The sequence below is a fragment of the Symphalangus syndactylus genome, chromosome 14 (assembly GCF_028878055.3).
Source record: "Symphalangus syndactylus isolate Jambi chromosome 14, NHGRI_mSymSyn1-v2.1_pri, whole genome shotgun sequence".
In the NCBI taxonomy this organism is placed as follows: Eukaryota; Metazoa; Chordata; class Mammalia; order Primates; family Hylobatidae; genus Symphalangus; species Symphalangus syndactylus.
Genome location: NC_072436.2, coordinates 114131951 through 114159830, shown reverse-complemented (window position 1 = coordinate 114159830; position 27880 = coordinate 114131951). Strand labels below are relative to the sequence as shown.

General features: G+C 55.0%; 4 protein-coding genes across 25 annotated transcripts in view; 1 reads left to right on the top strand and 3 right to left on the bottom strand.

Moving 5' to 3' along the window:
* Positions 1 to 172: 172 nt before the first annotated feature.
* SEPTIN12 (septin 12) lies at positions 173 to 11181 on the bottom strand. 3 transcript variants are annotated; one of them, XM_055242882.2, is made up of 10 exons: positions 11063 to 11181; positions 10252 to 10439; positions 8753 to 8878; positions 8580 to 8661; positions 6848 to 6985; positions 6564 to 6681; positions 6378 to 6473; positions 2607 to 2703; positions 677 to 728; positions 173 to 588 (listed from the first exon to the last, which is right to left on the bottom strand). In XM_055242882.2, the coding sequence occupies exons 2-10, from the start codon at positions 10415 to 10417 to the stop codon at positions 387 to 389; spliced, it is 1077 nt and encodes a 358-aa protein (XP_055098857.1). In that variant the 5' UTR covers positions 10418 to 10439; positions 11063 to 11181; the 3' UTR covers positions 173 to 386. The 3 variants fall into 3 exon arrangements, with proteins under 3 accessions (XP_055098857.1, XP_055098854.1, XP_055098856.1); XM_055242879.2 differs by lacking the exon at positions 11063 to 11181 and adding an exon at positions 10688 to 11051; XM_055242881.2 differs by lacking the exon at positions 6848 to 6985 and having other exon boundaries at positions 11063 to 11165.
* Positions 11182 to 11200: 19 nt separating this feature from the next.
* SMIM22 (small integral membrane protein 22) lies at positions 11201 to 16835 on the top strand. Of its 5 annotated transcripts, none has more exons than XM_063618337.1 (4): positions 11201 to 11557; positions 16264 to 16412; positions 16502 to 16602; positions 16744 to 16835. In XM_063618337.1, the coding sequence occupies exons 2-4, from the start codon at positions 16289 to 16291 to the stop codon at positions 16783 to 16785; spliced, it is 267 nt and encodes an 88-aa protein (XP_063474407.1). In that variant the 5' UTR covers positions 11201 to 11557; positions 16264 to 16288; the 3' UTR covers positions 16786 to 16835. The 5 variants fall into 5 exon arrangements, with proteins under 5 accessions (XP_063474407.1, XP_063474405.1, XP_063474406.1 ...); XM_063618335.1 differs by lacking the exon at positions 11201 to 11557 and adding an exon at positions 15720 to 15997 and having other exon boundaries at positions 16269 to 16412; XM_063618336.1 differs by lacking the exon at positions 11201 to 11557 and adding an exon at positions 15720 to 15997.
* A 384-nt stretch (positions 16836 to 17219) lies between these two features.
* ROGDI (rogdi atypical leucine zipper) lies at positions 17220 to 23169 on the bottom strand. Its single transcript, XM_055243022.2, has 11 exons — positions 22759 to 23169; positions 22614 to 22685; positions 21735 to 21817; positions 21500 to 21554; positions 20732 to 20812; positions 19921 to 20016; positions 18829 to 18927; positions 18330 to 18443; positions 18198 to 18247; positions 17974 to 18100; positions 17220 to 17760 (listed from the first exon to the last, which is right to left on the bottom strand). The coding sequence occupies exons 1-11, from the start codon at positions 22801 to 22803 to the stop codon at positions 17719 to 17721; spliced, it is 864 nt and encodes a 287-aa protein (XP_055098997.1). The 5' UTR covers positions 22804 to 23169; the 3' UTR covers positions 17220 to 17718.
* Positions 23170 to 23436: 267 nt separating this feature from the next.
* Positions 23437 to 27880, bottom strand: part of GLYR1 (glyoxylate reductase 1 homolog) — a 48119-nt gene continuing 43675 nt past the window's right edge. For 9 of the 16 annotated variants that reach the window (XM_055243015.2, XM_063618297.1, XM_055243019.2 and 6 more), the window contains one exon: positions 23437 to 25579. In XM_055243015.2, the coding sequence (XP_055098990.1) occupies positions 25505 to 25579 (75 nt within the window). In that variant the 3' untranslated portion in view covers positions 23437 to 25504. The remainder of the gene's footprint in view (positions 25580 to 27880) is intronic. The other 7 variants (XR_010115813.1, XR_008650941.2, XR_008650942.2 and 4 more) reach the window with 1 other exon arrangement.

Here is a 27880-nt window from a genome sequence, read left to right as displayed (position 1 = left end):
GAGGTCAGTTAAAGACCAGCCTGAGCAACCTAGCTAGGCCTTATCTCTACAAAAAAAATTGTAAAAATCAGCCCATCAAGGTGGTGTCATGCCCATAGTCTTGGCTACTCGAGAGGCTGAGGCAGGAGGATCGCTTGAGCCCAGGAATTTGAGGCTGCAGTGAGTCATCATCGCGCCACTGTACTCCAGCCTGGGTAACAGAGTGAGACCCAGCCTTCTTATTTGTGGATAGCTCAAAGAAGTCATTTACAAAATGCCTTTTGTTTTCAAAGTACAGCTTTTCATAAAAAGCAAGGCTCACATTTAATAGATGCTCTGGTACACAGGTGTGTGTTGAGAGCCACTGGGGACTCAGGAAGCCCAGGAGCTCCGGGATCAGCCGGTGGTCAGAACTCATCGTCAGAATCGTCATGAGCCCCGCTGCAGACCTTGAAGGTCCGGGGTGTGGTCAGCTGTCCCGGGGAGGCCGGGGCCAGGTTCACCCAGCCGGGCCCGCGGGGCAGCAGGTGGCTTTCATTGAGTCTGACGACGCGGTAGTTCTCGTAGTGGACATTGTGGGTTATGTCCTTCAGGTCTTGGAGGTGGGAGCTGGGGGACCGGAGATGGTCAGACCCGATGGTGGTGTCCCCAGGGCCCCTCGCCAGCCCCGTAGCCCCGGGGCTCCCCACACCCTCACCGGATGAGCAGGTCTCTCAAGAGAGGAAATTCACAGTGCGCCATGTTCTCCACTGCAAGACATGGGACTCAGTATGGGCGCTGCTTAGTGAGCACTGAGAAAGTGCCTACTGTATGCACCACCTGACACCATTTCCCTTAACCCTTTTCCCACATTTCTCTTTATCCTATCCTGCCTTCCCTTTGTTGGTTCATTCATTCATTCATTCATTCGTCCACTGTTGTGTCCCCAGTGCCTGGTACAGGTGGCTCCTACAAATAGCTGTAGAATGAATGAATCCACCAATCATTATTGTATTATATGTACAGTCGGCCTCTGTATCCATGGGTACCCACTGCGGGACTTGAGCATCTGTCGATTTTGGTATCCCTGGGGGTCCTGGAACCACCCTCTGCAGATAGCATGGTACGCCTGTGTGCTATATCATAGGCAATAGTATAGTATATTTCTGGCTGGGCGCGGTGGCTCATGCCTATAATCCCAGCATTTTGGGAGGCCAAGGTGAGTGGATCACCTGAGGTCAGGAGTTTGAGACCAGCCTGGATGACATGGTGAAGCCCCGTCTCTACTAAAAATACAAAAATTAGCCAGGTGTGGTGGTATAATCTGTAGTCCCAGCTACTTGGGAGGCTGAGGCAGGAGAATCGCTTGAACCCGGGAGGCGGAAGTTGCAGTGAGCCAAGATCGCTCCACTGCACTCCAGCCTGGGTGACACAGCAAGACTCTGTCTCAAAGAAATAAATATACATAGTATAGAATATTTCTTTTTTTTTTTTATGAGACGGAGTCTCACTCTGTTGCCCAGGCTGGAGTGCAGTGGCGCGATCTCGGCTCACTGCAAGCTCCACCTCCCGGGTTCACGCCATTCTCCTGCCTCAGCCTCTCCGAGTAGCTGGGACTACAGGCGCCCGCCACCACGCCCGGCTAATTTTTTTGTATTTTTAGTAGAGACGGGGTTTCACCGTGGTCTCGATCTCCTGACCTCGTGATCCACTCGCCTTGGCTTCCCAAAGTGCTGGGATTACAAGCGTGAGCCACCGCGCCCGGCCTAGTATAGAATATTTCTAATACGTGTAATAATACATCATCTGGCCGGGCACAGTGGCACATGCCTGTAATCCCAGCACTTTGGGAGGCCGAGGTGGGCGCATCACGAGGTCAGGAGTTTGAGACCAGCCTGGCAACAAAGTGAAACCCCGTCTCTCATAAAAATACAAAAAATTAGCAGGGCGTGGTGGCAGGCACCTGTAATCCCAGCTACTTGGGAGGCTGAGACAGGAGAATCACTTGAACCCGGGAGGCGGAGGTTGCAGTGAGCTGAGATCACGCCACTGCACTCCAGCTCAGGTGACAGTGCGAGACTCCTTCTCAAAAAATAAAATAATAATAATAATAATAATACATCAGGGGCTGCATCCTGGCTGCCCCTCCTGTCTCACTTTCCCTAGCTCCCTAAGGCGGTCTCTTCTCCCTCCCACCACAGTCGCCTTCACTGTGCCTCTCCCACCTGTCCTTGTCCTGTCAGCTCTATGGGGACAGGGACCCTGTCAGTCCTCCCTTTACTGTGCACTGCAGTAACTGCACATAGCGGTGCCTGATACACAGTAGGCCCATCGTAATTTCCGGTCAGCCACTAGGGCAGCCTTGGGTATTGGGCATTGTGCCAAATGGTGGTTCTCCCCGCTCCAACACCCTAGGAAGTTGATGCACTGTGATGCCCACTTTACTGTGAGGAAAGCGAGGCCCAGAGGGTCCGGAAACCTGCCCACGGCCTCCCAGCTGGAAAGAGGGACCATTCCCCAGTTCTCTTTGTCCAGTGGGCTTCATCTTTCTGTGCCCTGTGATGGGTGCTAAGGTTGCCCAAGGCATAGGGCTGCTCTGGCTTCCAAACTGACCCCACCCGCATCCTACCCAGGGGCCCCACACTCACCTTCAATGATGCCCCACTTGGTCTTCCGGCCCAGGACACACCTCCCGTTCACCAGGTGCTCTTGGTCAGCCCCTACCACTGCAAAAGGGATTCGGTCCTGGGAAAGGAGAAGAGACAGAGACGGGAGGATTGACTTTGCTGGGGAGAAGAGAAGTCAAGGCACCCAGGCAGGAGAGGGGAGTCCTATCCTTTTCGAGGAGGGAACATAGTCGAAAGTGCACAGAATTCCCAAGTTCAAAGACATAAAGTCTAATTGGTGCCTCTGGCTGAGTGAGGTAGCTCTTGCCTGTAATTTCAGTACTTTAGGAGGCCGAGGTGGGAGGATCACTTGGGCCCTAGGAGTTTGAGACCAGCCTGGGCAACATGGTGACACACCATCTCTGCAAAAACTAAAAAATTAGCTGAGCGTATAATCCCATTATATTATATAGCGTATTATATAGCTCATGCCTATAATCCCATAGCTCACTGCAGCCTTGACCTCCTGGGCTCAAGTGATACCCCCCGCCTCAGTCCCCTGAGGAGTGAGGACCATAGGTGTGCACCACCATGCCTGGCTACTTTTTCAACATTTTTAGTAGACATGAGTTCTCTATGTTGCCCAGGCTGGTCTCTAACTCCTGGGCTCAAGTGATCCTCCCGGCCTCTGCCTTCCAAAGTGCTGGGATTACAGGAGTGAGCTGCCACACCCAGCCTGCCTGTCTTCCTGTATATAAAGTTTTATTGGCACATAGTCAAGCCTATGAGTCATTTTTGTTTATGGCCGCTCTTGAACCATGACATCAGAGTTGAATCATCGCAACAGAGACCCTACAGCCCAGAAAGTCTAAAACATTTACTACCTGGCCCTTTGCAGAAAAGGTTGTTGAACCCTATTGTAAACTCCAGTTGTTTACTTGCTCATGGCCAGAAGCAGAAATTCAAACTTGTAAACTCTGAGGTGACATATGTGGGTTTGTTTTTACTTCTGAATTCATCTGTGATGGGGAATAATGTGGAAGTTGATAATATTGGGCATGGTGGCTCACACCTGTAATCCTAGCATTTTGGGAGGCCAAGGCAGGCAGATCACCTGAGGTCAGGAGTTCAAGACCAGTCTGGTCAACATGGTGAAACCCTGCCTCTAGTAAAAATAAAAAATTAGCGGGGTGTGGTGGCGCATGCCTGTAATCCCAGCTACTCAGGAGGCTGAGGTGGGAGAATCACCTGCACCCAGGAGGTTGGAGGTTGCTGTGAGCCGAGATCCTGCCACTGCACTCCAGCCTGGGCCACAGAACAAGACCCTGTCTCTGCTGGGCATGGTGGCTCATGCCTATAATCCCAGCACTTTGGGAGGCCGAAATGGGTGGATCACAAGGTCAGGAGATCGAGATCACCCTGGCCAACATGGTGAAACCCCATCTCTACTAAAAATGCAATAATTAGCCAGGCGTGGTATTGTGCGCCTATAGTCCCAGCTACTCAGGAGGCTGAGGCAGGAGAATCGCTTGAATTCAGGAGGCAGAGGTTACAGTGAGCGGAGACTGCGCCACTGTTCTCCAGCCTGGGTGACAGAGGGAGACTCCATCTCGAAAAAAAAAAAAAACAAAAACCTATCTCATAAAAAAAAAAAACATTAAAAACAGAACAAACAAAACAAAACATTGTACAGTACAGTGGTTTTTAGTATTTGACTAGGGTTATGCAACCATCATCTCAATCTAATTTCACGTTTTCATCACACCTCCCAAAGAAACCCCATACCTTTTAGCAATCACCCCCCATTTCTCCCTTCTCCACAGGCCCTGACTACCACTAATCTAGTTTCTGTCTCTATAGATTTGCCTATGCCTATTCGGGACATGTCATATAAATGGAATATGTGACCTTTTGTGTCTGATTGATTTTTGTCTGAGAAACATGTTTACAAAGTTCCGCCACGCTGTAGCACGCAGGTGACAGGGTGACAGTGCTTCATTTCTTTTTTTCTTTTTTTTTTAGACAGGGTCTCACTCCCTCGCCCAGGCTGGAGTGCAACGGTGTGATCTCAGCTCACTGCAACCTCCGCTTCCTGGGTTCAAGTGATTCTTCTGCCTCAGCCTCCTGAGTAGCTGGGATTACAGGCATGCACCACCACACCCGGCTAATTTTGTATTTTTAGGAGAGACGGGGTTTCTCCATGTTGGTCAGGCTAGTCTCGAACTCCCCGACCTCAGGTGATCTGCCCGCCTCAGCCTCCCAAAGTGCTGGGAATACAGGTGTGAGCCACTGTGCCCGGCCTTTTTTTTTTTTTTTTTTTTTTGAGACAGGTCTCACTCCCTTGCCCAGGCTGGAGTGCAGTGTCACAATCTCTGCTCACTGCAACCTTCACCTCCCAGGTTCAAGCAATTCTCTTGCCTCAGCCTCCCCAGCAGCTGAGATTACAGGTGCGTGCCACCACACCAGGCTAATTTTGTATTTTTAGTAGAGACAGAGTTTCACCATGTTGGCCAGGCTGGTCTCGAACCCCTGGCCGCAAGTGATCTGCCCACCTCAGCCTCCCAAAGTGCTGAGATTACAGGCATGAGCCACTGTGCCCAGCCTTGAACTGTACACTTTTAAAGGGTGAACTTCATTCCTTTTCACGGTTAAGGGATAGTCCATGGTAGGGAATAGGCCACACTGTGTTTCCCCACTCATCTGTTGATGCATATTTGGGTTGCTTCCACTTTCGGGGCTAAAATAAATAATGCTGCTATGAACATTCATGTACACATTTTTCTGTGAATGTACATTTTTGTTTCTTTTGGGTATACACGTAGGAGTTCAGTTGCTGGGTCATGTAGTAACTGGATGTTTAAGCATTTGAGGCACCACCAGACTGTTTTCCAAAGCGGCTGAGCCATTTTACTTTCCCTCCAGCACTAGGTGAGGGTTTCAGTTCCTCCACATCTTCCACAGCATTTTTTTTAAGCTGGAGTTTTGCTCTTGTCCCCCAGGCTGGGGTGCAGTGGCACAATCTCGGCTCACTGTAACCTCCACCTCCAGGATTCAATCGATTCTCCTGCCTGAGCCTCCTGAGTACCTGCGCTTACAGGCACCCACCACCACGCCCGGCTAATTTTTTGTATTTTTAGTAGAGACGGGGTTTCGTCATGTTGGCCGGGTTGGTCTCGAACTCCTGACCTCAGGTGATCCACCCACCTCGGCCTCCCAAAGTGCAGGGATTACAGGGCTGAGCCACCGTGCCCGGCCAACACATTTTTTTTTCTGAGATGGAGTTTTACTCTTCTTACTCAGGCTGGAGTGCAATGGCGCGATCTCGGCTCACTCACTGCAACCTCTGCCTCCCAGGTTCAAGCAATTCTCCCGCTTCAGCCTCCTGAGTAGCTGGGACTAAAGGCATGCACCACCACACCCAGCTAATTGTTTGCATTTTTGGCAGAGATGAGGTTTCACCATGTTGGCCAGGCTGGTCTCCAACTCCTGACCTCAAGAGATCTGCCTGCCTTGGCCTCCCAAACTGCTGGGATTACAGGCGTGAGCCAGTGTGCCCGACCCAATGCTCTTTATATATTCAGGATACAAGCCCCTTATTGGGTATGTGATTCGTAGACATTTTCTCCGACTCTGTGGGTTGTTAGTGTGAGCTGTTATTTCTTGCTCACTTTGAGCTTGTGGATTCGTGGAGAATCATATCTGCTAGGAATATGTGCACATTTCCCTGAGATGTAGAGAAAGATGAGTCTTTGGATGGAAAGGATGTGTGGGAAAGAAATCAGCTCGCCCACCTCCCGCCCCACAGCCTCTCACCCGTAACTTGCTGTTGAGGATTTTGTCATTGATGTCCTCGTCAAAGCACATCTGGGGGTAGATGTCGATGCAATGGGTCCTCAGGTTCTGCTGGATCTGGAGATCCCGCACAGGTGACCTCAGCCCACCCTGCCCACTCTGCCCTCTGCCCCGCTGACCGCAGCCCTGCCCAAGCACCCAGATCACCCTGCGCCTGAAGGCCTCTCGCTCCTCCATGGTCAGGCTGTCGGCCCGGGCAATCACGGGCACCACATTCACAGACCGGCACAGCCGCTGCAGGAACTCAATGTCCAGGGGCCGCAGGCTGCCAGAGGCAGGGCAGTGATGGGGGTGGCGGTGGTGGTGAGTGTATAAACGACAGCAGCAGGGCAGCGGGGGGGTGGGGAAGCCAGCAGCCCATGTTGGGGACCCCTTCTCCTCCTCCCTGCCCCATGCAGGTGGTCCTCGCCTTGCAGGTGCAGCCCCCTCACCAGTGCCCAGTGGGTGGCACAAAGTACACGCAGCAGTGCACCCGGGTGTCTGGGATGTGGCGCTGGCGGGTGATGAGTATCTCCTCCTGAAGGTACCGCTCGTATTGCTCGTTGATGTAGCCCAGGATGGGGTCCCAGCTGAGGCGGGAGGTGGACCCTACCCTCAGAACTGCGCTGTGCCCGGAGAGCCCCACTCCTCTCCTCTGTGCCCTCTGGGCGGTCCTCCCTTGGGACAACAAATCGTCCTAGTTTGTCCGGGACCTCTGGGTCACCCCATTACTTTCCCCCACTTCCCTGCATCATCAGAGAGACACAGACAGACCTCCTGCCATTCTTGGCTTCACTGGCTGTAAAATGGAGGCAATAGTAGCACCTACGTTGCAAGTAAGGGAGGGGTGAGCATTAACTGCGTTAAAGGGCCACAGCTGGGCCCAAACCACCAAGGACTCGCGCCTGATGGTTGCAGGGGTCTCCCTCCTCTTCTTTGAGTCCCTTTCCCTCTTGGGTATTGTCAACGCTGTAAGTAGCCAAACAGATCCTTTTAAAAACAGGTGTCAGACTAGGCCTGACGGCTCATGCCTGTAATCCCAGCACTTTGGGAGGTGGAGGCAGGAGGATCGCTCGAGCCCAGGAATTCGAGGCTAGCCTGGGCAACATGGGGAAACGCCAACTCTACAAAAAATACATAAATTAGCTGGGTAGGGTGGCACGTGCCTGTGGTCCCAGTTACTCAGGAGACTGAGGCAGGAGGGTCCTTGAGCTTGTGGAGGTCAAGGCTGCAGTGAGCCATGATCTTGCCCCTGCACTCCAGCCTGGGAAACAGTGAGACATTGTCTCTAAATAAATAAATAACTAAAATGAAACCAGGGCCAAGTGCGGTGGCTCATGCATGTAATCCCAGAGTTTTGGGAGGCTGAGGCCAGTGGATCACCTGAGGTCAGGAGTTCGTGACCAGCCTGGCCAACATGGGGAAATCCCCGTCTCTACTAAAAATACAAAAATTGGGCTGGGTGCGGTGGCTCACACCTGTAATCCCAGCACTTTGGGAGACTGAGGTGGGCGGATCACCCGAGGTCAGGAGTTTGAGACCAGCCTGGCCAACATGGTGAAACCCTGTCTCTACTAAATAAACACAAAAAAGTAGCCGAGCGTGTTGGCGGATGCCTCAAATCCCAGCTACTTGGGAGGCTGAGGCAGGAGAATTGCTTGAACCCCGGGAGGTGGAGGTTGCAGTGAGCAGAGATTGTGACACTGCACTCTGGCCTGGGCGACAAGAGCGAGATTCTGTCTCGAAAAAAAGAAAAGATCACACAGCCTGCCTGTTCCAGGTCTGGGCTGTTTCCCAAAGGTTGAAGGGGGAGGGGCAGGGACAGCCATGGCTTGGTCCCCACCTTTGAGAACCCACCAATTGTCGCTGGGCACAGTGGCTCACGCCTGTAATCCCAGCACTTTGGGAGGCCGAGGCCGGTGGATCGCCTGAGGTCAGGAGTTCAAGACCAGCCTGGCCAACATGGTGAAACCCCATCTCAGCTAAAAATACAAAAAAAATTAGCTGGGCGTGGTGGCGGGCGCCTGTAATCCCAGCTACTTCAGGAGGCTGAGGCAGGAGAATCACCTGAACCTGGAGGCGGAGGTTGCAGTGAGCCGAGATCATGCCATCGCACTCCAGCCTGGGTGACAAGAGTGAAACTCTGCCTAAAAAAAAAAAAAAAAAAAAAGAGAGAGAACCTACCAGTTGTCATTGTTGATCTGGTCCCCGAAGCCGGGCGTGTCCGTCACCGTCAGCTTCAGCTTCACACCCTTCTCCTCTATGACTGTGGAGGGAGAGCAGAGTCGGGAGAGATTGGACCCGCGTGGGATGGGGTGGGGTGGGGTGGGGTGAGGTGTGGGCAGGGGCTCACTCACCATGGGTCACTGAATGCAGCTGCAGTGTCTGGGGTGTGGGCACCCCCAAGCCCGGTGGATTTGACTTCCACACTTTGGACTTGAACAGCGTGTTCACCATCGTGGACTTGCCCAGCCCGCTTTGCCCTGGGAGTGGCAACCGGATGACAGCAGTTAGGGTGGGCATTTTAGGCAGTTTTTCTCTAACTCTACTTTTCTATTTTATTTTTGGAGACAGGGTCTCACTCTGTCACCCAGGCTGGAGTGCAGTGATGCAATCCCAGTTCACTGCAGCCTTGACCTTCCCAGACTCTAGTGATTCTCGCACCTCAGCCTCCCGAGTAGCTGGGACTGCAGGCACATGTCACCACACCCAGCTAATTTTTGCACTTTTTTTTTTTTTTTTTCTTTTTGAGACGCAGTCTCGCTCTGTTGCCCAGGCTAGAGTGTGGTGGTGGGATCTTGGCTCACTGCAAGCTCTGCCTCCCAGATTCACGCCATTCTCCTGCCTTAGCCTCCTGAGTAGCTGGGACAACAGCTGTCTGCCACCACGCCCGGCTAATTTTTTTATATTTTTAGTAGAGACGGGGTTTCACCGTGTTAGCCAGCATGGTCTTGATCTCCCAACCCCATGATCCGCCCACCTCGGCCTCCCAAAGTGCTGGGATTACAGGCGTGAGCCACCACGCCCGGCCTTGCAGTGTTTTTTTATTTTTAAGACAGCGTCTCAATCTGTGACCCAGGCTCGAGTGATCTCAGCTCACTGCAACCTCCGCCCTCAGGTTCAAACAATCCTCCCACCTCAGCCCCCTAAGTAGCTGGGATTCAGGTGCATGTCACCATGCCTGGCTGATTTTTAAAATTTTTTTGTAGAGATGGGGTCTTGCTGTGTTGCCTAGGCTGGTCATGAACTCCTGGCCTCGACGGATCCTTCTGCTTCAGTCTTGCTCTGTCACCCAGGCTGGAGTACAGTGGCGCAATCTCAGCTCACTACAACATCTGCCTCCCAGGTTCAAGCAATTCTCCTGCCTTAGCTTCCTAAGTAGCTCCTAAGTACAGGCGCCCACCACCACACCTGGCAAATTTTTGTATTTTTAGTAGAGACGGGATTTCACCATGTTGGCCAGGCTGGTCTCGAACTCCTGACCTCAAGTGATCCTCTCGCCTTGGCCCTCCAAAGTGCTGGAATTACAGGCTTGAGCCACCACGCCCGGCCTCATTTTTGTACTTTTTGTAGACATGAGGTTTTGCTAGTCTCGAACTCCTGAGCTCAAGTGATCTACCCGCCTCAGCCTCCCAAAACCCTGGATTATAGGTGTGAGCCACCGCTCCAGGCAGATTTTTGTCTTTTAATGACTCAGCATTTCTCAAATTTTCAATGACAGCATCCCTGTGAGGTGCTATTATCAGGCCCACTTAACAGACGGGGAGGGGCGACAGGCTGCCAAAGGTGAGGCCACATGCCCAGGCATGCGTAGCACCGTGGGTCTGTCCTGCCGCGGGCCCTACCTCTCACTCACCCACCACCATGATGTTGAACTCAAACCCCGTCTTCATAGCCTTGATCTTCAGCTGGTCCAGCACAGCCTCAATGCCCACAGGACCAAGCATCTCGCAGGGTGGGGCGCTGGGGCTGGAGGGCCTCGAGGACAGGCAGGGAGAGGGGGAGCGCCTCAGGGGGTCCATGGGGGCCGAGGGTTCGAGATGCCTGTCACCAGGTGGGTGGGGAGAAGGGGGTCACTGGGGCTCAGAGGAGCCCACATTGACCTCTCATATCTGAACCCCTATTTGAGCTTGGCTGTTGGCCATCCCCCTCCACACTTCACACCTTTGGTGTACCCTAAGTGCCCGCAGTCCCAGGGTGTGGCGAGGGTGCCTGTGGGGATCCGTTTCTCCAGGGCGCCTCAACCCCCATCCAGAGAGGCTTCCCCGCCCAGGGGTCTGCCCTGTCCCCACCTACAGCCCAGGCAGGGACCTCTCAGGTCGCTTCCCCCAGCAGAGCCTGGAGGGCCAGGCAAAGTCCAGGATGGGTGTTTGCAGCCAGGCTGGAGTCCTGGAGGGGCTTCAGGGAGTGTGTGTGGGGTGAAGTGGCTCCCGTCCCAGCAGGGAACTTAGGCAGGGGGCTCAGGCGGAGGTGCCCCCACTTTCCCCAGGGGGACACAGAGCAGAGTTGATAGAGACTGAGAGCGAGAGAGATGGCACAGGCATGAAGGTGACGGAGACACAGAGAGAGAGAGAGACCAAGGCCAGGCAGGGAAGACGGCTGGGAGGGGGCAGGGCAAAGAGTCCACGGGGGGCAGAGAGAGAGAGAGAAGCAGCCTGCTGTGGCACCTGGTGGACGTGGGTCCTGGTGGAGCTTCCAGGAGCTGCCTTGTCCTGGCAGGGCCTGGTGTGTGTGACGGGGGAGGGGAGAGGGTGACAGTTAACCGAAGAATCTGAGCTCCATCCGCACTTGCTGTGACCCCCACCTGGGGGCTTCTCTGCAGCAGGAGCAGGGGCTCTTACCCTTCTAATCCTCATAACGACCCCAGCCTAATAATACAATGATCCCCACGTAGAACCAGGGGCCCGAGGCCCCCACATCAGCTGGGCTTCCACCTCTAAGCTCACGCCCTCAACCACTCTGCTGGGGTGGGCAAACCCAGGCCCCACAGCCAGCTAGCGGGACATCCGTGTCCATGATTGGCGCTGTGTGTTTTAAGTTGCAGCGTCAAAAACATTAAGAGATTGCTCTAGCAAATATTTACCCAGTTCTGACTCTGCACATGGCATCATCGTTCTAGGAGCCCAAAGATGTTAACTTGTTTAATAATCAAGCCCTGTGAAGTAAGTGCCGTTACTATCCCTAGTTGATAGATAAGAGAGGGTCAAGTGAGGAGGTGGCAGAGCTGGGAATTACTGGCTCTGAGTCTGTGTGCTCACCCTGTACTGCCTTTTTCTTGTTTGCAGAAACATCTAGATTTCCAGTGTATCTTAAGAGATTATCACCCTGACTTGAGACGCCCTCTTTAAATGGGCCATGTGCTTTCCAGACCGTGGTCCTCACCCCTCCCTTATTGTCTCTCTGATAAGCTGTTTCTTTTTTTATTGTTTGTTTTTGAGACAGCCTCGCTCTATTGCCCTTGCTGGAATGCAGTGGCGCAATCTCGGCTCACTGCAACCTCCGCCTCCTGGGTTCAAGCAATTCTCCTGCCTCAGCCTCCCAAGTAGATGGATTACAGGCATGCACCACCACGCTAATTTTATATTTTTAGTAGAGAAGGGGTTTCACCATGTTGGTCAGGCTGGTCATGAGCTTCTGACCTCAAGTGATCCACCAACCTTGGCCTCCCAAAGTGCTGGGATTACAGGCATGAGCCACCATGCCTGGCCTTTTTTTTCTTTTTTCCTTTTTTTATTTTCTTTTTCTTTTTTTTTTTTTTTTGAGACGGAGTCTCGCTCTGTCACCCAGGCTGGGGTGCTGTGGCACGATCTCGGCTCTCTGCAAGCTCCGCCTCCCAGGTTCACGCCATTCTCCTGCCTCAGCCTCCCCAGTAGCTGGGAGTACAGGTGCCCGCCACCACGCTCGGCTAATTTTTTTGTATTTTTAGTAGAGACAGGGTTTCACTGTGTTAGCCAGGATGGTCTCGATCTCCTGATCTCGTGATCTGCCCTCCTCGGCCTCCCAAAGTGCTGGGATTACAGGCGTTAGCCCCTGCGCCCAGCCATTTTTAAAATTTTTTTGAGACAAGGTCTCACTGTGCTGCCCAGGCTGGTCTCAAACTCCTGGGTTCAAGTGATCCTGTCACCTCAGCCTCCCTAAATGCTGGGATTATAGACGTGAACCACCATGCCCAGCCTGATAAGCTGTTTCTTATACCAAGTCCATCTCACACAGTTAATTATTTCTTACCTGTTTCCTGGTACCTGACTTCACAAGGCTTAGGCATTCCTGTGTCCTTGGTATTGGCAAATGTTTTCTCTTTCTTTTTTCTTTTTTTTCTCCTTTTCTTTCTTTTTTTTTTCTTTTTTGGGACAGGGTCTCACTTTGTCACCCAGGCTGGAGTGCAGAGGCACAATGACAGTTCACTGCAGCCTCGACTTCCTGGGTTCAAGTGATCCTCCTGCCCCAGCCTCCCTAGTAGCTGGGACTTCAGGTGTGTAGGCCATGCTGGGCTAAACTGTTTACTTTTTGTAGAGATGAGGTCTCCCTATGTTGCCCAGGGTTGTCCTGAACTCCTGGGCTCAAGGGGTCCAGCTGCCTCAGCCTCCCAAATTGCCACCACACTCAGCCTGGCAAGTGTTTTCTGTAAAGGGCCAGATGGTCCCTATTTTAGGCTTTGCCGGTCCTAAGTTCTCTGTTGCAACTACTATGCAACTTTTCATTGCGGTGAGAAAGTAGCCACAGACAATAGGTAAACAGATGAGCGTGGCTGTGAGCCAAGATGGCGCCACTGCACTCCAGCCTGGGTGACAGAGTGAGACTCCATCTCAAAAAAAAAAAAAAAAGAAAATAAATAGAAGTATGTCAGGTGCAGTGGCTCACACCTGTAATCCCAGCGCTTTGGAAGGCCGAGGTGGGCGCATCACTTGAGGTCAGGAGTTTGAGACCAGACTGCGAAACATGGCGAGATCCCGTCTCTATTAAAAATACAAAAATTAGCTGGGCATGTTGGCGGGTGCCTATAATCCCAGCTACTCGGGAGGCTCAGGCAGGAGAATCGCTTGAAACAGGAAGGCGGAGGTTGCAGTGAGCCAAGATTGTGCCATTGTACTCCAGCCTGGGCAATAAGAGTGAAACTCCGTCTCAAAAAAAAAAAAAAAAAAAATTCAGTGGCATTTAGTACATTCACTATATGAGCAACCGGCTAGGTTGTGTGGCTCATGCCTGTAATCCCAGCACTTTGGAGGGCCGAGGGGGACGGATTGCCAGAGCTCAGGAGTTCAAGACCAGCCTGACCAACATGGTGAAACCTCGTCTCTACCAAAAACACAAAAATTAGCCAGGTGTGGTGGTGCATGCTTGTAAGCCCAGTGATTCGGGAGGCTGAGGCAGGAGAATCTCTTGAACCTGGGAAGCAGAGGTTCCAGTGAGCCGACATCGTGCCATTGCACTCCAGCCTGCTAGCCTGGGTGACAGCAAGACTCTGTCTCAAAAAAAAAAAAAAAAAAAAAAGGCCAGGCATGGCGGCTCACACCTGTAATCCTAGCACTTTGGGAGGTCGAGGCGGGTGAATCACCTGAGGTCAGGAGTTTGAGACCAGCCTGGCCAACATGGTGAAACCCAGTCTCTACTAAAATATGAAAGTTAACTGAGTGTTGTGGCAGATGCCTGTAATCCCAGCTACTCAGGAGGCTGAGGCAGGAGAATTGCTCGAATCCCGGAAGTGGAGGTTGCAGTGAGCCGAGATGGTACTACTGCACTCCAGCCTGGGCAAAAAGAGCGAAACTATGTCTCAAAAAAAAAAAAAAAAAAAAAGGGAGGATTAGAGTCAGAGGAGGATGTGAGCCTGGAAGCAGAGGGTGGAGGGATGGGAGACCACAGGCCCAGGAATGCCACCAGCCTCTAGAAGCTGGACAAGGCAAAAGATGGACTCTGCCCTAGAACCTTCAAGATGAACACAGCCTGGCCGACCCATTTTAGACTCTGACCTTCAGAACCGTAGGGCAATAAATTTGTGTTGTTTGAAGCCACTAAGTTTGTGGTAATGTTACGGCAGCATTGGGAAATGGATACATTAGGTGTGTGACGGGCTAATGGCTTCACTTCTCCAGGCCTCTGTTTCCTCATCTGTAAAATGGAAAAAGCACTAATACCCACTTTAGGATTGCTATGAGGAATAAACCAGGTGACACAGCACAGTGCTAGATGCAGAGCCTCACATTAGCTGATATTTTCAAGTACAAAATAGAGAAAATAAGGACGGTGAAGACCCCTAGTACAGCTGGCCTTCCGTATCCACAGGTTCCACATCTGTGGATTCAGCCAACCACAGACAGAAAATATTTGGAAAAAAAATCACATCTGTATTGGACATGTACAGAGTTTTTTGCTTACTATTCCCTATATAATGTAACAATTATTTACCTAGCATACATTATATTAAATAAATATATATATATAATTTTTTTTTGAGATGGAGTCTTGCTCTGTCACCCAGGCTAGAGTGCAGTGGTGCCATCTTGGCTCACTGCAGCCTCTGCCACCTGGGTTCAAGCGATTCTTCTGCCTCGGCCTCCCGAATAGCTGGGATTACAGGAGTGTGCCACCGTACCCGACCAATTTTTGTATTTTTATTTATCTCTTTTTTTTTGAGACGGAGTTTCGCTCTTGTTGCCCAGGCTGGTGTGCAATGGCATGATCTCGGCTCACTGCAAACTCTGCCTCCCGGGTTCAAGCGATTCTCCTGCCTCAGCCTCCCTAGTAGCTGGGATTACAGGAATGTGCCACCACGCCCAGCTAATTTTGTATTTTTAGTACAGACATGGTTTATCCATGTTGGTCAGGCTGGTCTCAAACTCCTGGCCTCAGGTGACCTGCCTCTGCCTCCCAAAGTGCTGGGATTACAGGCGTGAGCCACCGTGCCCGGCTCAATTTTTGTACTTTTAGTAGAGATGGGGTTTCGCCACGTTGGCCAGGACGGTCTCAAGCTCCTGACCTTAAGTGATCTGTCCACCTTGGCCTTCCAAAGTGGTGGGATTACAGGTGTGAGCCACCATGCCAGGCCATTGTATTTATTACAAGTAATCCAGAGATGATTTAAAGTATAGACTATATGCATACGTTATATGCAAATACTGCCTCATTTTATATCGGAGACTTTAGCATCTGTTGATTTTGGTACCCACGGAGGTCCTGGAACCAATCCTTGAGGATTCCAAGGACAACTGTATGATGCAGGCACAACTGTCCTAGCTGCTCAAGGGTTGTGGGATGCAGGCAGGTTTTCTCCCCCTTCCCCCTCCCTCCCGTCTCATTCATGAAGTCAGCAGTGGCCAAGCACACAGGTGTTCCCAGCTGCATATCTGGGATACTGGGGAAAGTTAAGAAGTCCCAGGAGTGAAGAGGCCACAGGCCAGTGTCTTCCTCCCTGGGCCTCCAGCAGTGGGGAGCCAGGGAGCACACCTGCTGGGCCTGGGCCCTCTCCCCTGGGCTTGGCGGCCTCTGCTGGCCCTGGGGAGGGCGGGGCTGGTTGCCAAGGCCTCAGGTAGTGTGGAGCCGGAAGCAGGAAGCAGCCTGTGCTCCCCAGGACCTGCCTGGTTGGGGGAATCGGAGGCTTCTAGGAGGTAGGTGGGGGCATGGGGGCCTGGGGGCTGGGCTGCCAGGGGGAGAGAGGGGAGATGACAGTGGTTGGGGAGAAGGTTGTCAGGGTAGGGACCACAGGGCTGGGCAAGGAGAGAGGCTGGGCCTGGGGCCAAGGGAGAAGTGGAGTGGGAGGGGGCGGGGAAGCTGGCGCTGGCCCAGGAGCGGGCAGAGGCTGGGCTGTGGGAAGCCTGGATGAGGTCCCTGCTGAGCCGAGCCCAGGGTTCTGATGCAGCCTCTGGGGGGTCAGGGCAGGCGGCACAGTGCACGCCAAGATGGCTGTGTCCACAGAGGAGCTGGAGGCCACGGTTCAGGAAGTCCTGGGGAGACTGAAGAGCCACCAGTTTTTCCAGTCCACATGGGACACTGTTGCCTTCATCGTCTTCCTCACCTTCATGGGTAAGTGTGGCTGTGGCCTCCGGGTCCCCCCAGCCCCCTGCCCTGGGCTCCAGGTTGGGGCCACACCTGGACACCTGTCCTGTCCCCAGGCACTGTGCTGCTCCTGCTGCTGCTGGTCGTCGCCCACTGCTGCTGCTGCAGCTCCCCCGGGCCCCGCAGGGAAAGCCCCAGGAAGGTGAACCCCTGGAAGGTGAGCCCTGCTGGCCTCCGGGACCTGCACGGAACTGTACTGGGGGTGGAGGAGGGAGGTGAGGGGAGTGGTGGGAAGGGTGCTCATCCCCCTAGGGAACAATGAGCGAACCTGCTCGGTCCCGCTGTGCTTCTCGTGCAGGAAAGACCCAAGGGAGTGGATAACTTGGCCCTGGAACCCTGACCCTGTGTGTCCTGCCCAGTGGCAGTAACAAAGCCTTCTGTCTGCCCAGAGCCTGAGTCTGCAGTGTCTTCCAGTCCCCGTCTGGGTGGGCGACATGGGACTCGCCGCCCCACTCAGGTGCCCACCTGGCCTCTCCAAGCCTTGAGTCAGCATGACTGTGCCAGGTCATCCTGGGTCACCTAGCTGGGAGGGGAGCTGGTCTCAGACTCAGCGGCCTGAAGTTCCAGGTAGAGGTCTTGTCGCCACCCCATGGGCTTCTTGGCAGCCCAAGGGTCCCCTCTCGACGGTAGGTTCTGTGCCCAGCCCTGGCATGGTGCAGGGAGTGGGGAAGCCAGGCTCCAGGAATAGGGGAGACGGCTGGCTCCTGAAGCTCATGGCCACTGACTACCAGGGAACCCCTGCCTGGGTCCCCACTCAGACAGACAGACAGGGGCTCCAGGCGGAGTCTCATGATCTTTATTTCTTAGACAGCCCTGGATTGGGGCTATGGAACAGTCACCAGCACTACAGTGACTCCTAAGGTGGCTCTGTCTGCAGCGTTCCTGACCATCCCCTGGGACTCAAAGCTCAGTGCCATCCCCCCATCCCAGGCCCTCCAGGGGGAGGGGACAGTGAAAGGGAGAGGAAGGAGAGCCCTGGGCCTGGCCCTGTCCTGAGTCCAAAGATTCCCATGGTGACCAGAAGGGCGGTGTTGGGAATGTGGGACACCCTCGGCCCCGCCCCCCTGACCTCCCCACTACCCCACCAGACCAGCCTCCCTTCCTCCTGGCGCTTCCAGTGTCCGTTCCCGGCAGTGCAAATGTGTTGGGTGGGAGAGGGGGTGGGATAGGGAGATAAATAGCAGCCTGGCGTTGGCACTGGCTGGTGCTCTGTGGTGGGTATGAGTAGGGGACAGGGGCCGCCTTCCTGGAGACAAGCTCCTGGGTGCTGTGATCAGAACGGTCTGTAGCTCCAGTAGCTGGAGAACACGGAGATCTGCAAGGGGAGAGGGTGTGGTGAGTGGCTGGAGGGGGATGGGGTGGCCCAGGGGAGATGTCAAGGTCGCCCATGGACAATATGTCAGGACAGGGCATTGCTGCCTAGCAGTGCTGTGGGGTACACCAGACCCCAAGGTTGGGGCGCTCTGAGGGTGTGGCAAGAATGCTTAGAAGCCCTTCCCCTAATGAAGGTGCTCGGCCCGGGCCCCACCTTGTCCTTGAGCTGCTGGCAGAGCTGCAGGGAGACAGTGAAGTAGACCAGGGCGTCGTTGAGCCAGGGGATCACGCACTCCACTTTGTGCACGTGGCTCACCTCCAGGCGCTGAGAGCCCCACTCGCTGTGGGCGGTGAGAGGGTCCCTGAGGAGGGGCCCGGCCCTCCAGGTGCGGAGGGATGGGGTGGGCGTGCCTGAACCCCCCTCCCCTGCCTACTTACAACATGGCCCCAGGGCTATGCAGCACCGCGCCTCCGGCTGGGCGGAAGTTCTAGGGAGAACAGCACCAGACCCGTCAGGCCTTGCAGAGTGTGTGCATGGGGGCAGTGGGCCGGGCAGGGGTCCCTCCTCACCTTGGTGGAGTTGGGCTGCAGGGCATGCAGCTGGTACACTGTCAGGCAGAGCTTGTTGAGGTTGATGTAGACGTTGACCAGCAGGTCAGAGGGCAGGGCGGGCGCGAACATCCGCTGCGGGAGGCAGGTGGGATGAGGCCCTTGCAAGCCCCCAACCCAGGCTGGATGGAGCGGGGCTCTGCAGTCACTCATGGAGTCTGCAGGGGACCCCAGCCCCACCCCAGAGATGCTCTTCTCATCAACGGGGGCTTCCAGACTTTTCCCAGGTGCCCCAAGTATCTTCCCGTGCTCTCAGGTTTGGGAACCACTAACCCAAAACAGGGTTAACGTATTTTGGCGGCATAGGACAGAAGCCAAGGAACCCATCCCAGAAACCTGCCTAGACAGAATATTCCAACTATAATCTGGGGGTGGCACCCCTCGGCGTCTATCCTGAGGGCAAGCTGGGCCCCGCTGTGGGGGCCCCTCTCCTGGAGCAGGGGCTGGCAGTGGCACTCACCGTGAGGCCGCTGGCAGCGATCTCGGGGAGGGTGAGGGTGGCGGGGGTGGTGAGCCGGTTTCGGGCTCTGGTCAGCTGCAGCATCACTGCGTCCATCAGCTGCAGGGAGAGACGGGGTTGGCTCTGCTTCCTCCCGTGTCCCCATGCATCAAGGAACAACAGATACGGTAGCTCCCACTCCCGCCCAGGGGCTACGGTTCCCAGGGCCCGAAACTCAGCAGCAGGGGCCTGTTAAAGACAGGTAGTTGGGCTCCAGCTGGGTGTGGGGGAGGGCAGGACGTCAGCACTAACGTCAATCAGGATGGAGCTGATTCACTGCACAGGGATCCCGGGTGCTGGATCAACGGGGAGTGGAAGGTCCTGGGAGGTCAGTCCCAGGGGCACAGTCAACAAAGGTTGGCTGCAAAGAGCCAGAGCGGGCTTCCCGGAGGAGGCGGTGGATGGCTGGGTTGAGGTTTTCAGGGGGGTAAGCCAGGGTCACGGCTGGTGGATGGTGGGACCACCTGGAGCCCATTCCTTCCCTTTGCCGTGGAGCAGAGCCCTGGCAGACTCCTCAGAGCCCCAGCTTTCATGCCATTCAGCTGTGGCCATGAGTACCAGGGTGATGTGGCTCCCAGGAAACACGTAAGAGCTGACTGGGGGTACAGGGGCTGCAGCACCCTAGGGTGGTTACAGTTCTCGAAGGGATCTTAGTCTGTCTGGTTCTAACTGTGAGGAAACAGAGATCCAGAGAGAGCAAGTGAACCACTGGAGGACACACAGCGAGTCAGGAGCATAACTCAAGCATGAGGTCAGGTACCCAGGTCAGCTCTTCACCCGTGCCACGCGGTTAATGTGAAGGCTTTCACGGCTGCTGCCGGCAGCAGTGTGTGCCGAGTGCTTACTGGGGGCCCCGTGACCTGAATTATCATGGTCAACAGTCACTCCAGCTTGCCCCCGACCCCACAGGTAGAAAATGGAGACACGGAGTCGGCAGGTAAGTGCTTAGAGGTTGCACAGCTCAAAGTGGAGGCCTTGGGATTGGAATCCAGGTGTGATTCCAGATCAAGGATGTGGGACTAGGCCCAGGAGTCAGGCCTCGGGGCAGCTCACCTTGAGGACCTCAGCGCCCGTCTTGAATTGGTAGGTCTGGTCCCGGCTGGTAAGCAGGTAAATGGCTTGGCTCACATGGTTTCTGGCATCCTGGATCTGGAAGCAGGGGTCATCCAGAGGAGTCACGCCAGCTTCCATGCGGCCAGGAGGGGAGGGTGGGTGCTGCCTGCCTGCCTGCCCCAGGTCATTCCACTCTCCACACTGTCATCCCTGTGCCTCACAGGGCCAGGTCCGCGCCAGGTGATGGGCGCCTGGCATCACCTGGGGTAGGCCTGGTCTCTGCCCGAGCTGACTGCCTCCTCCTTTCTAAGGGATGGACAGACAGTAATGCCCAAGACAAGAGTCTGTGCGAGTTGCGGAGGGAAGCAAACAGGGTGACATGGCAGGGGCAAGGGCGCTGAGATGGAGACAGTCGGGGTGGAGCGGGCAGGGGAAGAGGCCGGGGCCCAGTGGTACAAGAGCTGCCAGAGAGCATGGGCCTCATCCCAGAGCCATAGCAAGTCCCTGGAGGCTCTGGGCAAGCGAGTGACTTTTCAGAGAGCTCCTGAACCATCTCGTGCAGCTGCTGTGGGGACTCCACAGCCCCGACGTGGCCCTCGGGGCTCTCAGGCCAGGTTCTCTACCTCCCCACGTGGCACAGGCTCCAGGGCTTCAGGGAAGGCCTGCCCCCAGCTTTGCTGCTAGGAAACACCCTCCCTGGCTTGCTGTGGCCACAGATCCCCAGGGCTAGTCCCTCTCCAGGGAGGCCCCGCGGCGGGCCTGCTGCCGCCTGTCCTTGTGGCTGAGCACTAGCCAGGAGGGGCGGGGTCACCTGCTGCAGCTTCCACTGCTTGTCCTCCCGGAAGGCGAAGTGCAGCAGCTGGTTGTTCCGGGGCATCTTCAGGTTCACGTCCTGACAGGCAAGAGTGGGGTGAGCCGGGCAAGGGGGGGCGCCTCCTGCCACGGCCACTCTGAGCCCTTAAACTCAGGGCAGAAACGGGGTGTGTTGTGGCTCAGGCCTTGGCCGCTGTGTAGGGCAGAGGGTCTTCCAATGCCTTGACCGTTTGGGGGGTGAACAGGGAGGTCAGGAAACAGGAAACCAGGCCCAAGAAGAGCCACAAAGAAGTGAAATGGAAAGAGGTGAAGAAAGGGGAAGGGGAAGAGGGAAGGCAGCCTCTGTGAGGCTCTGTGCAAATGGGGTGCATCTAGCATCTACAAAGGCCAACAGATGGAGCCCAGGAGGGGGGCCTCCCTCCATGCCTTGGTGCCTGGCACAGAGTCGGGTGCAGACTGGAGCTCAGGCATTGGCTGATTCAACTGTGATGTGTGGCCAGCCTAATCTGTCAATGCCCATGTTTCACTGGTCCAGACGCCAAGCCAGGCCGTGTGCAAAGAACCCCTCTCCTGCACCTCTTACTGAATCTGCACACCGATCCCGGGAGGAGGTGTGGGGGTTGCTGCCATTTTCCAAAGGAGAAAACTGAGGCTAGAGAGATCAAGGGTCCCGCCCAGAGTCGAAGGGCTTGTACAGAGAGAAAGTGGGAGCCTCCATGCTCTTCCCCACTGGCAGGATGGGAGGGGACAGGGCCGGGGGACTCACCGCCTGGCTGAGGGCATCCCCCTGCAGAGTCAGCACACCCTTCACCTGGTCTGTGCTGTAATATGTGGCGTCAGAGCGGTGCCTGTGGTCACCCCCCCACCACCCAGCCCTCCCTCCCGGCGGGCTGCCCCTCCTGTCCCATCGCACACCCAGCTGGTCTGCAGGACAGGGCTATGGCCATGCCTCCTACCCCCAAGGTACCCATTTCCCCGGTTTCCGCCCAGCCCAGGCTCACCCACAGCTGCCTAGGATGAAGTTCTCTTGCTTGACGGGCCCCTCAGTGCCGGAGCCCGGCAGAGTGAAGCGCAGAGAGGCTTCCTGTGGGACAGAGGGAAGGAGGGGAGCTGGTAGTGCCCACTCAGGCCCAACCCAGTGCTCCTTCCAGAGGCCCCCCTCCCTCCAAGTCAGCGGGGGGAAGGAACAACGTGGCCTGGCCTCACCTGGGTTCAGCTGCGGTGGGAAGACCCTGCCCAAGCCCCCAAGGCACCTAACCGCGAGACCGATCTCTGCTTATCCCACAGTCCCTGAACACCTCCTGTGTGCCCGCCTCGGGGAATACAGAACAGACAGGGGCAGCCTCCCAGCTTGGTTGAGGGGGAAAGGGGCAAGGGGCAGAGTCAGGGAACAAGGCACTAGTCATGGTAACCCGCGGTCCTGGGCCACAGCAAGCACTGCGCCGCTTACTTCTGTGAACTGCCTGGCTCATTTATCTACACCCCAGCCTCGCGAAGCGGGTACTGTTATCTCCCTTTTGCCAATGAGAAAAGGGAGGCCCAGGGAGGTTCAGTGACTTGGCTGAGGTCACACTGCCGGGCAGAAGCAGAATTCTTAGGCTTCCAGATTGGATGCCGCTGCTCCCAAGGCGGCCTTCCCCGACCCGAAGCCGGGCGGGACTCAAGCCCTTGCTAGCACCCTCGTCGGGACTCGCCCCTGCCGGCACACAGGTACTTATATAATGAGGTCGGCTCGAGTTCGCGGAGGCGGGGCCCTGCCTGAAAGCAGCGGCGGCCGAACGCTGTAGGCGCTCAAGACGCAGCCGCGGGGCCCCAGGTGGAGCCAGGGAAATGAGGAGGGAGGGTCGCCACGCCCGGCGGGGCAGGGCGCGGGTCGTTACCTTGAGGATGTCCTGCAGCTGTTTCAGCACAGCGTGCACCTCGTCGTGCAGCAGCCAGCGGAACTCCTCCTCCTGCGGAACAGACCCGGCGGTCACGCCCGGCCCCGCGGCCCCGCCGGCCCGCCCGCTGGCCCGCGCGCCTCACCAGCACCACCCGCTCCGCCGCCGTTGCTGCCATCACGGTGGCCATCGCCGCAGGCCGCCGCCGAGCGCCCTCCCCACCGGCCGCTGCTCCAGTCCACCAATCTTCCTGTCCTCCGTCCTCCAGTCCTCGCGTCCGCCGCCGGCGTCTGGCTCCGCCCCCACCCCTGATTGACTGAGCGGGCACCACCCCGCCCCCAGGCCAACTCCGTGCTCGCGACTGGCCGGCGCTTGTCGGCCCGCCTCGGCTCCCGAAACCTGCGGGTGCCCTGGAACGAGACTGGCGGCTGAGGGAGTAAGGCTCGCTCCGGCTGGCCAGGGACGCGGCCGGCGTCTGCGCGAGTCAGGCTTGTTCCGGCTGGCCAGGGACGCGGCCGGCACCAGCCTGGGGCGCCCGCTCGGGGGCGGAGCTCCCGTGTCGCCCCCAAGATATGATAGGGTGCTCTGCTCCACTCGCGCTCACTCATTGGCCGCCAGGACAGTCTGTCCCCGCTCCTCCTCCCTATTGGCCCCCTTGGCTCCGTTGCTCGCGGTTCCAACCCTGCAGCTAACCTCGCCGCGACTCGCAGGTCCGTCTGCCCACGGACGCTGAGGTCCCGAAAACCCACCCCGGCCCCGCCGCTGCCCTCTCCTCCCACCCATCTCGCCGAGGGCGAGGGAAGCAGGACTCCTGCGGCACAGCTGTTACCAAGAAATGTTTTATTTTTCTTGCAGTAGCTTTGTTAATTGCACAAAATCATGTTTTGTTTTTGCCATTTAAACATTATCACACAATCCTATTCTGAAAGACAAATGTTCATTAAAAACAAAGCAAAAATAAAAATTCACAACCTTAATTACCTAGATTTGTCATTTAAAGGTTTAAAGAAAAAAGGGAGGGGCTTTCTTACAAGCTTTTTCACAAGTGTCACATTTTCTCCTTAAAAGGGAAGGATTTCAAAAGAAAGGTGAAATAGCTTAAACAGAAATATTCATAAAAAGGAACTTTACAGAATTGTCAACAATATTAAGACAACATTGACTAACCGGTTTCATTACCGCATCTTCCCCCACCCCCACCCCCAGTGTGTCCCGCCAGGACTAGAACAGGCTTTGTGTTCAGACAGAAATGCTTCAAAATCCCAGTGAAATGAACTGTGCTAAAAACCCGACAGGCATCTTCCCTGCCTTCTCCCCACTCGTCTTCTGCAGTCCTCTAACCCGGTTTCTAATCTGTGAAAGGGGCCAAAGCTGTGAGTGGGGAAGGACCCCGCCCTAGTGTGGCCATCTTATACATAATTACATATTGCATCATAAATGCTGGCCTTCCTTCTGCAAATTATGATTTTGGAAAATCTAACCCACGCAGAGGGATTTTAAAAAAACTGACATCCCTTGGGTGACTTTTTTTTTTTTTTTTTGCAACATCCCAAGCCCCCCCTGGTCCCCTATCCAAGGAGAAATGTAGGGCCTCTAGGATGTCCCAGACCCACCTCGGAGGGCCAGTCAGTTCAGGTAGGTCAGGCCCAGTTCTCTTCCCTCCCGACAGACCCCGGGCCCGGGAAGCACCGAAGACCATGATGCTGGCTGGAGTGAAGACACTCGTTTCCGTATCAAGAGCTGAGCCTAAGAAATGCTCATCGTTGGTCAGGCTGGGTCTGGGCCAAAGAAGGGACAGACAGAAAGAAATACTGTCTCCACGGGAGGAAGACGGAGAGGAGAGAGGATGGAGAGCGGTGGGCATGCAGGGGACTTGGCAGGGCAGGCTGGAGAAGGTAGGACCACCGGGAGGGGACCGAGGTCAGAGCGGCTCTTCAGAGCCAGGTGAAGAGTCTGTGGCCTAACGGAAACAGGAAGGAGCGCCCCCAACCCCCACTCCTCTTGGCTCATCACTAGTGGCCCTGAGGACCCCCTCCCGAGGGCTGGAATGCAAATCCAAATACTAAAACAGCCTAGGGAGGAGCGAGCGCCTGCTGTGGCAGTGGCGTCTGGGGCGTGGCTTCGAGGCGGTGAGGGCCGGGCCTCCATGCTCACCTGCAGGCCGGCTGCTTGCTGCACTCCCTGGAAAGCCAGCGCCCCATCTTCTCGGGACTCTGCCAGTCTCTTTTCAGTTCACAAAGGCGTCTATGGAGCGCTGGGTGCACACTGGACGCTTAGACGTGAACATCTTTCTCAGCTCATCACCTGAGGTTGGAGAGCCCCAAGGGACCCTCTGTCTGGAGTCTGTACTGGCTCATCTTGGCCCAAGGCCACTCCTTGTAGGAAATCCAGTGGGGGATGTGGACATGACGACAGCCTCTTCGCTCTGGGGGAAGCTGTGGGAAGGCTTCCAACTCTCGTTGCTGATTCTAATTCCTTGACTGGAAGGGGTTTGAGATAAGACAAGCTCGGAGGAAAAAAAGCCAGGCAGCAGTTTCTGGGCAGCTTCTATCCTGGGGCGAGCGTGTGTGTGTGTGTGTGTGTGTGTGTGTGTGTGTGTGTGTATGTGTGTGTGTGTGTGTGTGTGTGAACACATAGCCACCTCGTCCAGGGGCCAGTGCCCAGCTCAAGAGCTTTCCCACACGCCAATCCTGCTGACACTCGTCCCCTCCCCACTGACCTCAGGGGAAGGGTGCTGCTGTGTGCTGTGCTCATGGCAAGTCTCAAAGTCTGTATAAAAGGAAATGGAGATAGGCGGGCTGGTCCAGAATGAAGTCCCAGGCCCCCGACCCCAAGTGAAGAAGAGGGGGTCAGAGGGGATATTGGAGGGGTGGGGGCGGGGTGTCGACAGCTTAGTGTATGTAGGCTCGGTACACGGCGGACATATCGTTGTCGGACTGGTCCAGCGCCTTGGCTCTTTTGTACACCTGGAAAACAAAGAGATGGCTCAGTCTCTGGCCCCAGAGCTGCCTTCAAGACCTAGACCTGATTCCTGGAGGCAGTGTTGGATGTGGCTAGCAGGCAGTGCTGGAGCCCAGGCTGTCTGGGTAGGAATCCTGTTTTGACCTTGCACGAAGCACCTCTGTTTCTCTGGGCCTCAGCCACTGTGCTTCTTGCTCTGGGAGAAGGAACAGTACCCGGGGGATCTTGTGAGAATGAAATGTACTATGGGATATAAAACATTCAGCATTGGCTGGGCACTGCGGCTCATGCCTGTAAGGCCGAGGTGGGTGGGTCACCTGAGGTTAGGAGTTCGAGACCAGCCAGGCCAAAAAGTTGAAACCCCATCTCTACTAAAAATACAAAAATTAGGGCCAGGCGCGGTGGCTCATGCGTGTAATCCCAGCACTTTGGGAGGCCAAGGTGGGTGGATCACGAGTTCAGGAGATCAAGACCAGCCTGGTGACCATGGTGAAACCCCTTCTTTTTTTTTTTTTTTTTTTTGAGACGGAGTCTCGCTCTGTCGCCCAGGCTGGAGTGCAGTGGCGCTATCTCGGCTCACTGCAAGCTCCGCCTCCCGGGTTCACGCCATTCTCCTGCCTCAGCCTCTCTGAGTAGCTGGGACTACAGGCACCCGCCACCACGCCCGGCTAATTTTTTGTATTTTTAGTAGAGATGGGGTTTCACCGTGGTCTCGATCTCGATCTCCTGACCTCGTGATCCTCCCGCCTCGGCCTCCCAAAGTGCTGGGATTACAAGCATGAGCCACCGCGCCCGGCCTCGGTGAAACCCCTTCTTTACAAAAAAAAAAAAAAAAAAAAAAAAAAAAATACAAAAAATTAGCCGGGCATGGTGGCAGGTGCCTGTAATCCCAGCTACTCAGGAGGCTGGGGCGGGAGAATAGCTTGAACCTGGGAGGCGGAGGTTGCGGTGAGCTGAGATCGCACCACTGCACTCCAGTCTGGGCGACAGAGCGAGACTCTGTCTTAAAAAAAGTAAAATAGAGCAAAACTCTGTCTCAAATAAATAAATGAATAAAAAATAAAACAAGGGGAGATGAAACACCCAGGACACCTATACCTCAGAGTGAGAGTTCTCACACCTGTGGTGCTTCTGCCCCCAGGGGACATCTGGTAATATCTGGAGACATTTTCTGTCACCTGAGGAGGAGCTATGTCACTGGCGTCTGGTGGGTGGGCTACCCAACATCCTGCAGTGCTTGAATAGCCCCCACACACAAAATGGCAGTAGTGCCGAGGTTGAGAAACCCTGCCTTAAAGGATGAGGGAGAGGGAGGAGGAAAGAAATGCTTCTATGTGGTTGCAAAGTTTTTACATTTAACAGGAAATGGTACAACTATTTTTTTTTTTTTTTTTTTTTCCTTGAGACAGGGTCTTGCTCTGTTGCCCAGGCTGGAGTGCAGTGGTAGGATCACAGCTCATTGCAGCCTCCAACTCCTGGGCTCAAGCAATCCTCCTGCCTCACCTGCCTCAGCCTCCCAAGTAGCTAGGAATAGGGTGCTCACCACCCTGCCCAGCTAGTTTTTTAATTTTTTTTTTTGTTCAGATGGGGGTCTTGCTATGTTGCTCAGGCTGGTCTCAAACTCTGGGGCTTAAGCAATCCTGCCTCGACCTCCCAAAGTGCTAGGATTACAAGGATCACAAGTATGAGCCAGACAAGATTAACTCTATGGTAAGCATTGATACTGCAATCTGTAGAGTAACCACTAAAAAAAGAATGCAGAGGCAAAGTAAAAAAGAAAATAGATAAATGAAACTGTTTTTTTTTTTTTTTTTTTTTTTTTTTTTTTTTTGAGATGGAGTCCTCATTCTGTTGCCCAGGCTGGAGTGCAGTGGCGTGATCTTGGCTCACTGCCAGCTCTGCCTCCTGGGTTCATGCCATTCTCCTGCCTCAGCCTCCCGAGTAGCTGGGACTACAGGTGCCCGCCACCATGCCTGGCTAAGTTTTTATATTTTTAGTAGAGACAGGGTTTTACCCTGTTAGCCAGGATGGTCTCGATCTCCTGACCTCGTGATCCACCCGCCTCGGCCTCCCAAAGTGCTGGGATTACAGGCGTGAGTCACCATGCCTGGCCTCTTTTTTTTTTTTTTTTTTTTTTGAGATGGAGTCTTGCTCTGTCGCCCAGGCTGGAGTGCAATGGCATGATCTTGGCTCACTGCAACCTCCGCCACTGGGGTTCAAGCGATTCTCCTGTCTCAGCCTCCCGAGTAGCTAGGATTACTGGTGCCCGCCACTATGCCTGGCTAATTTTTGGTATTTTTAGTAGA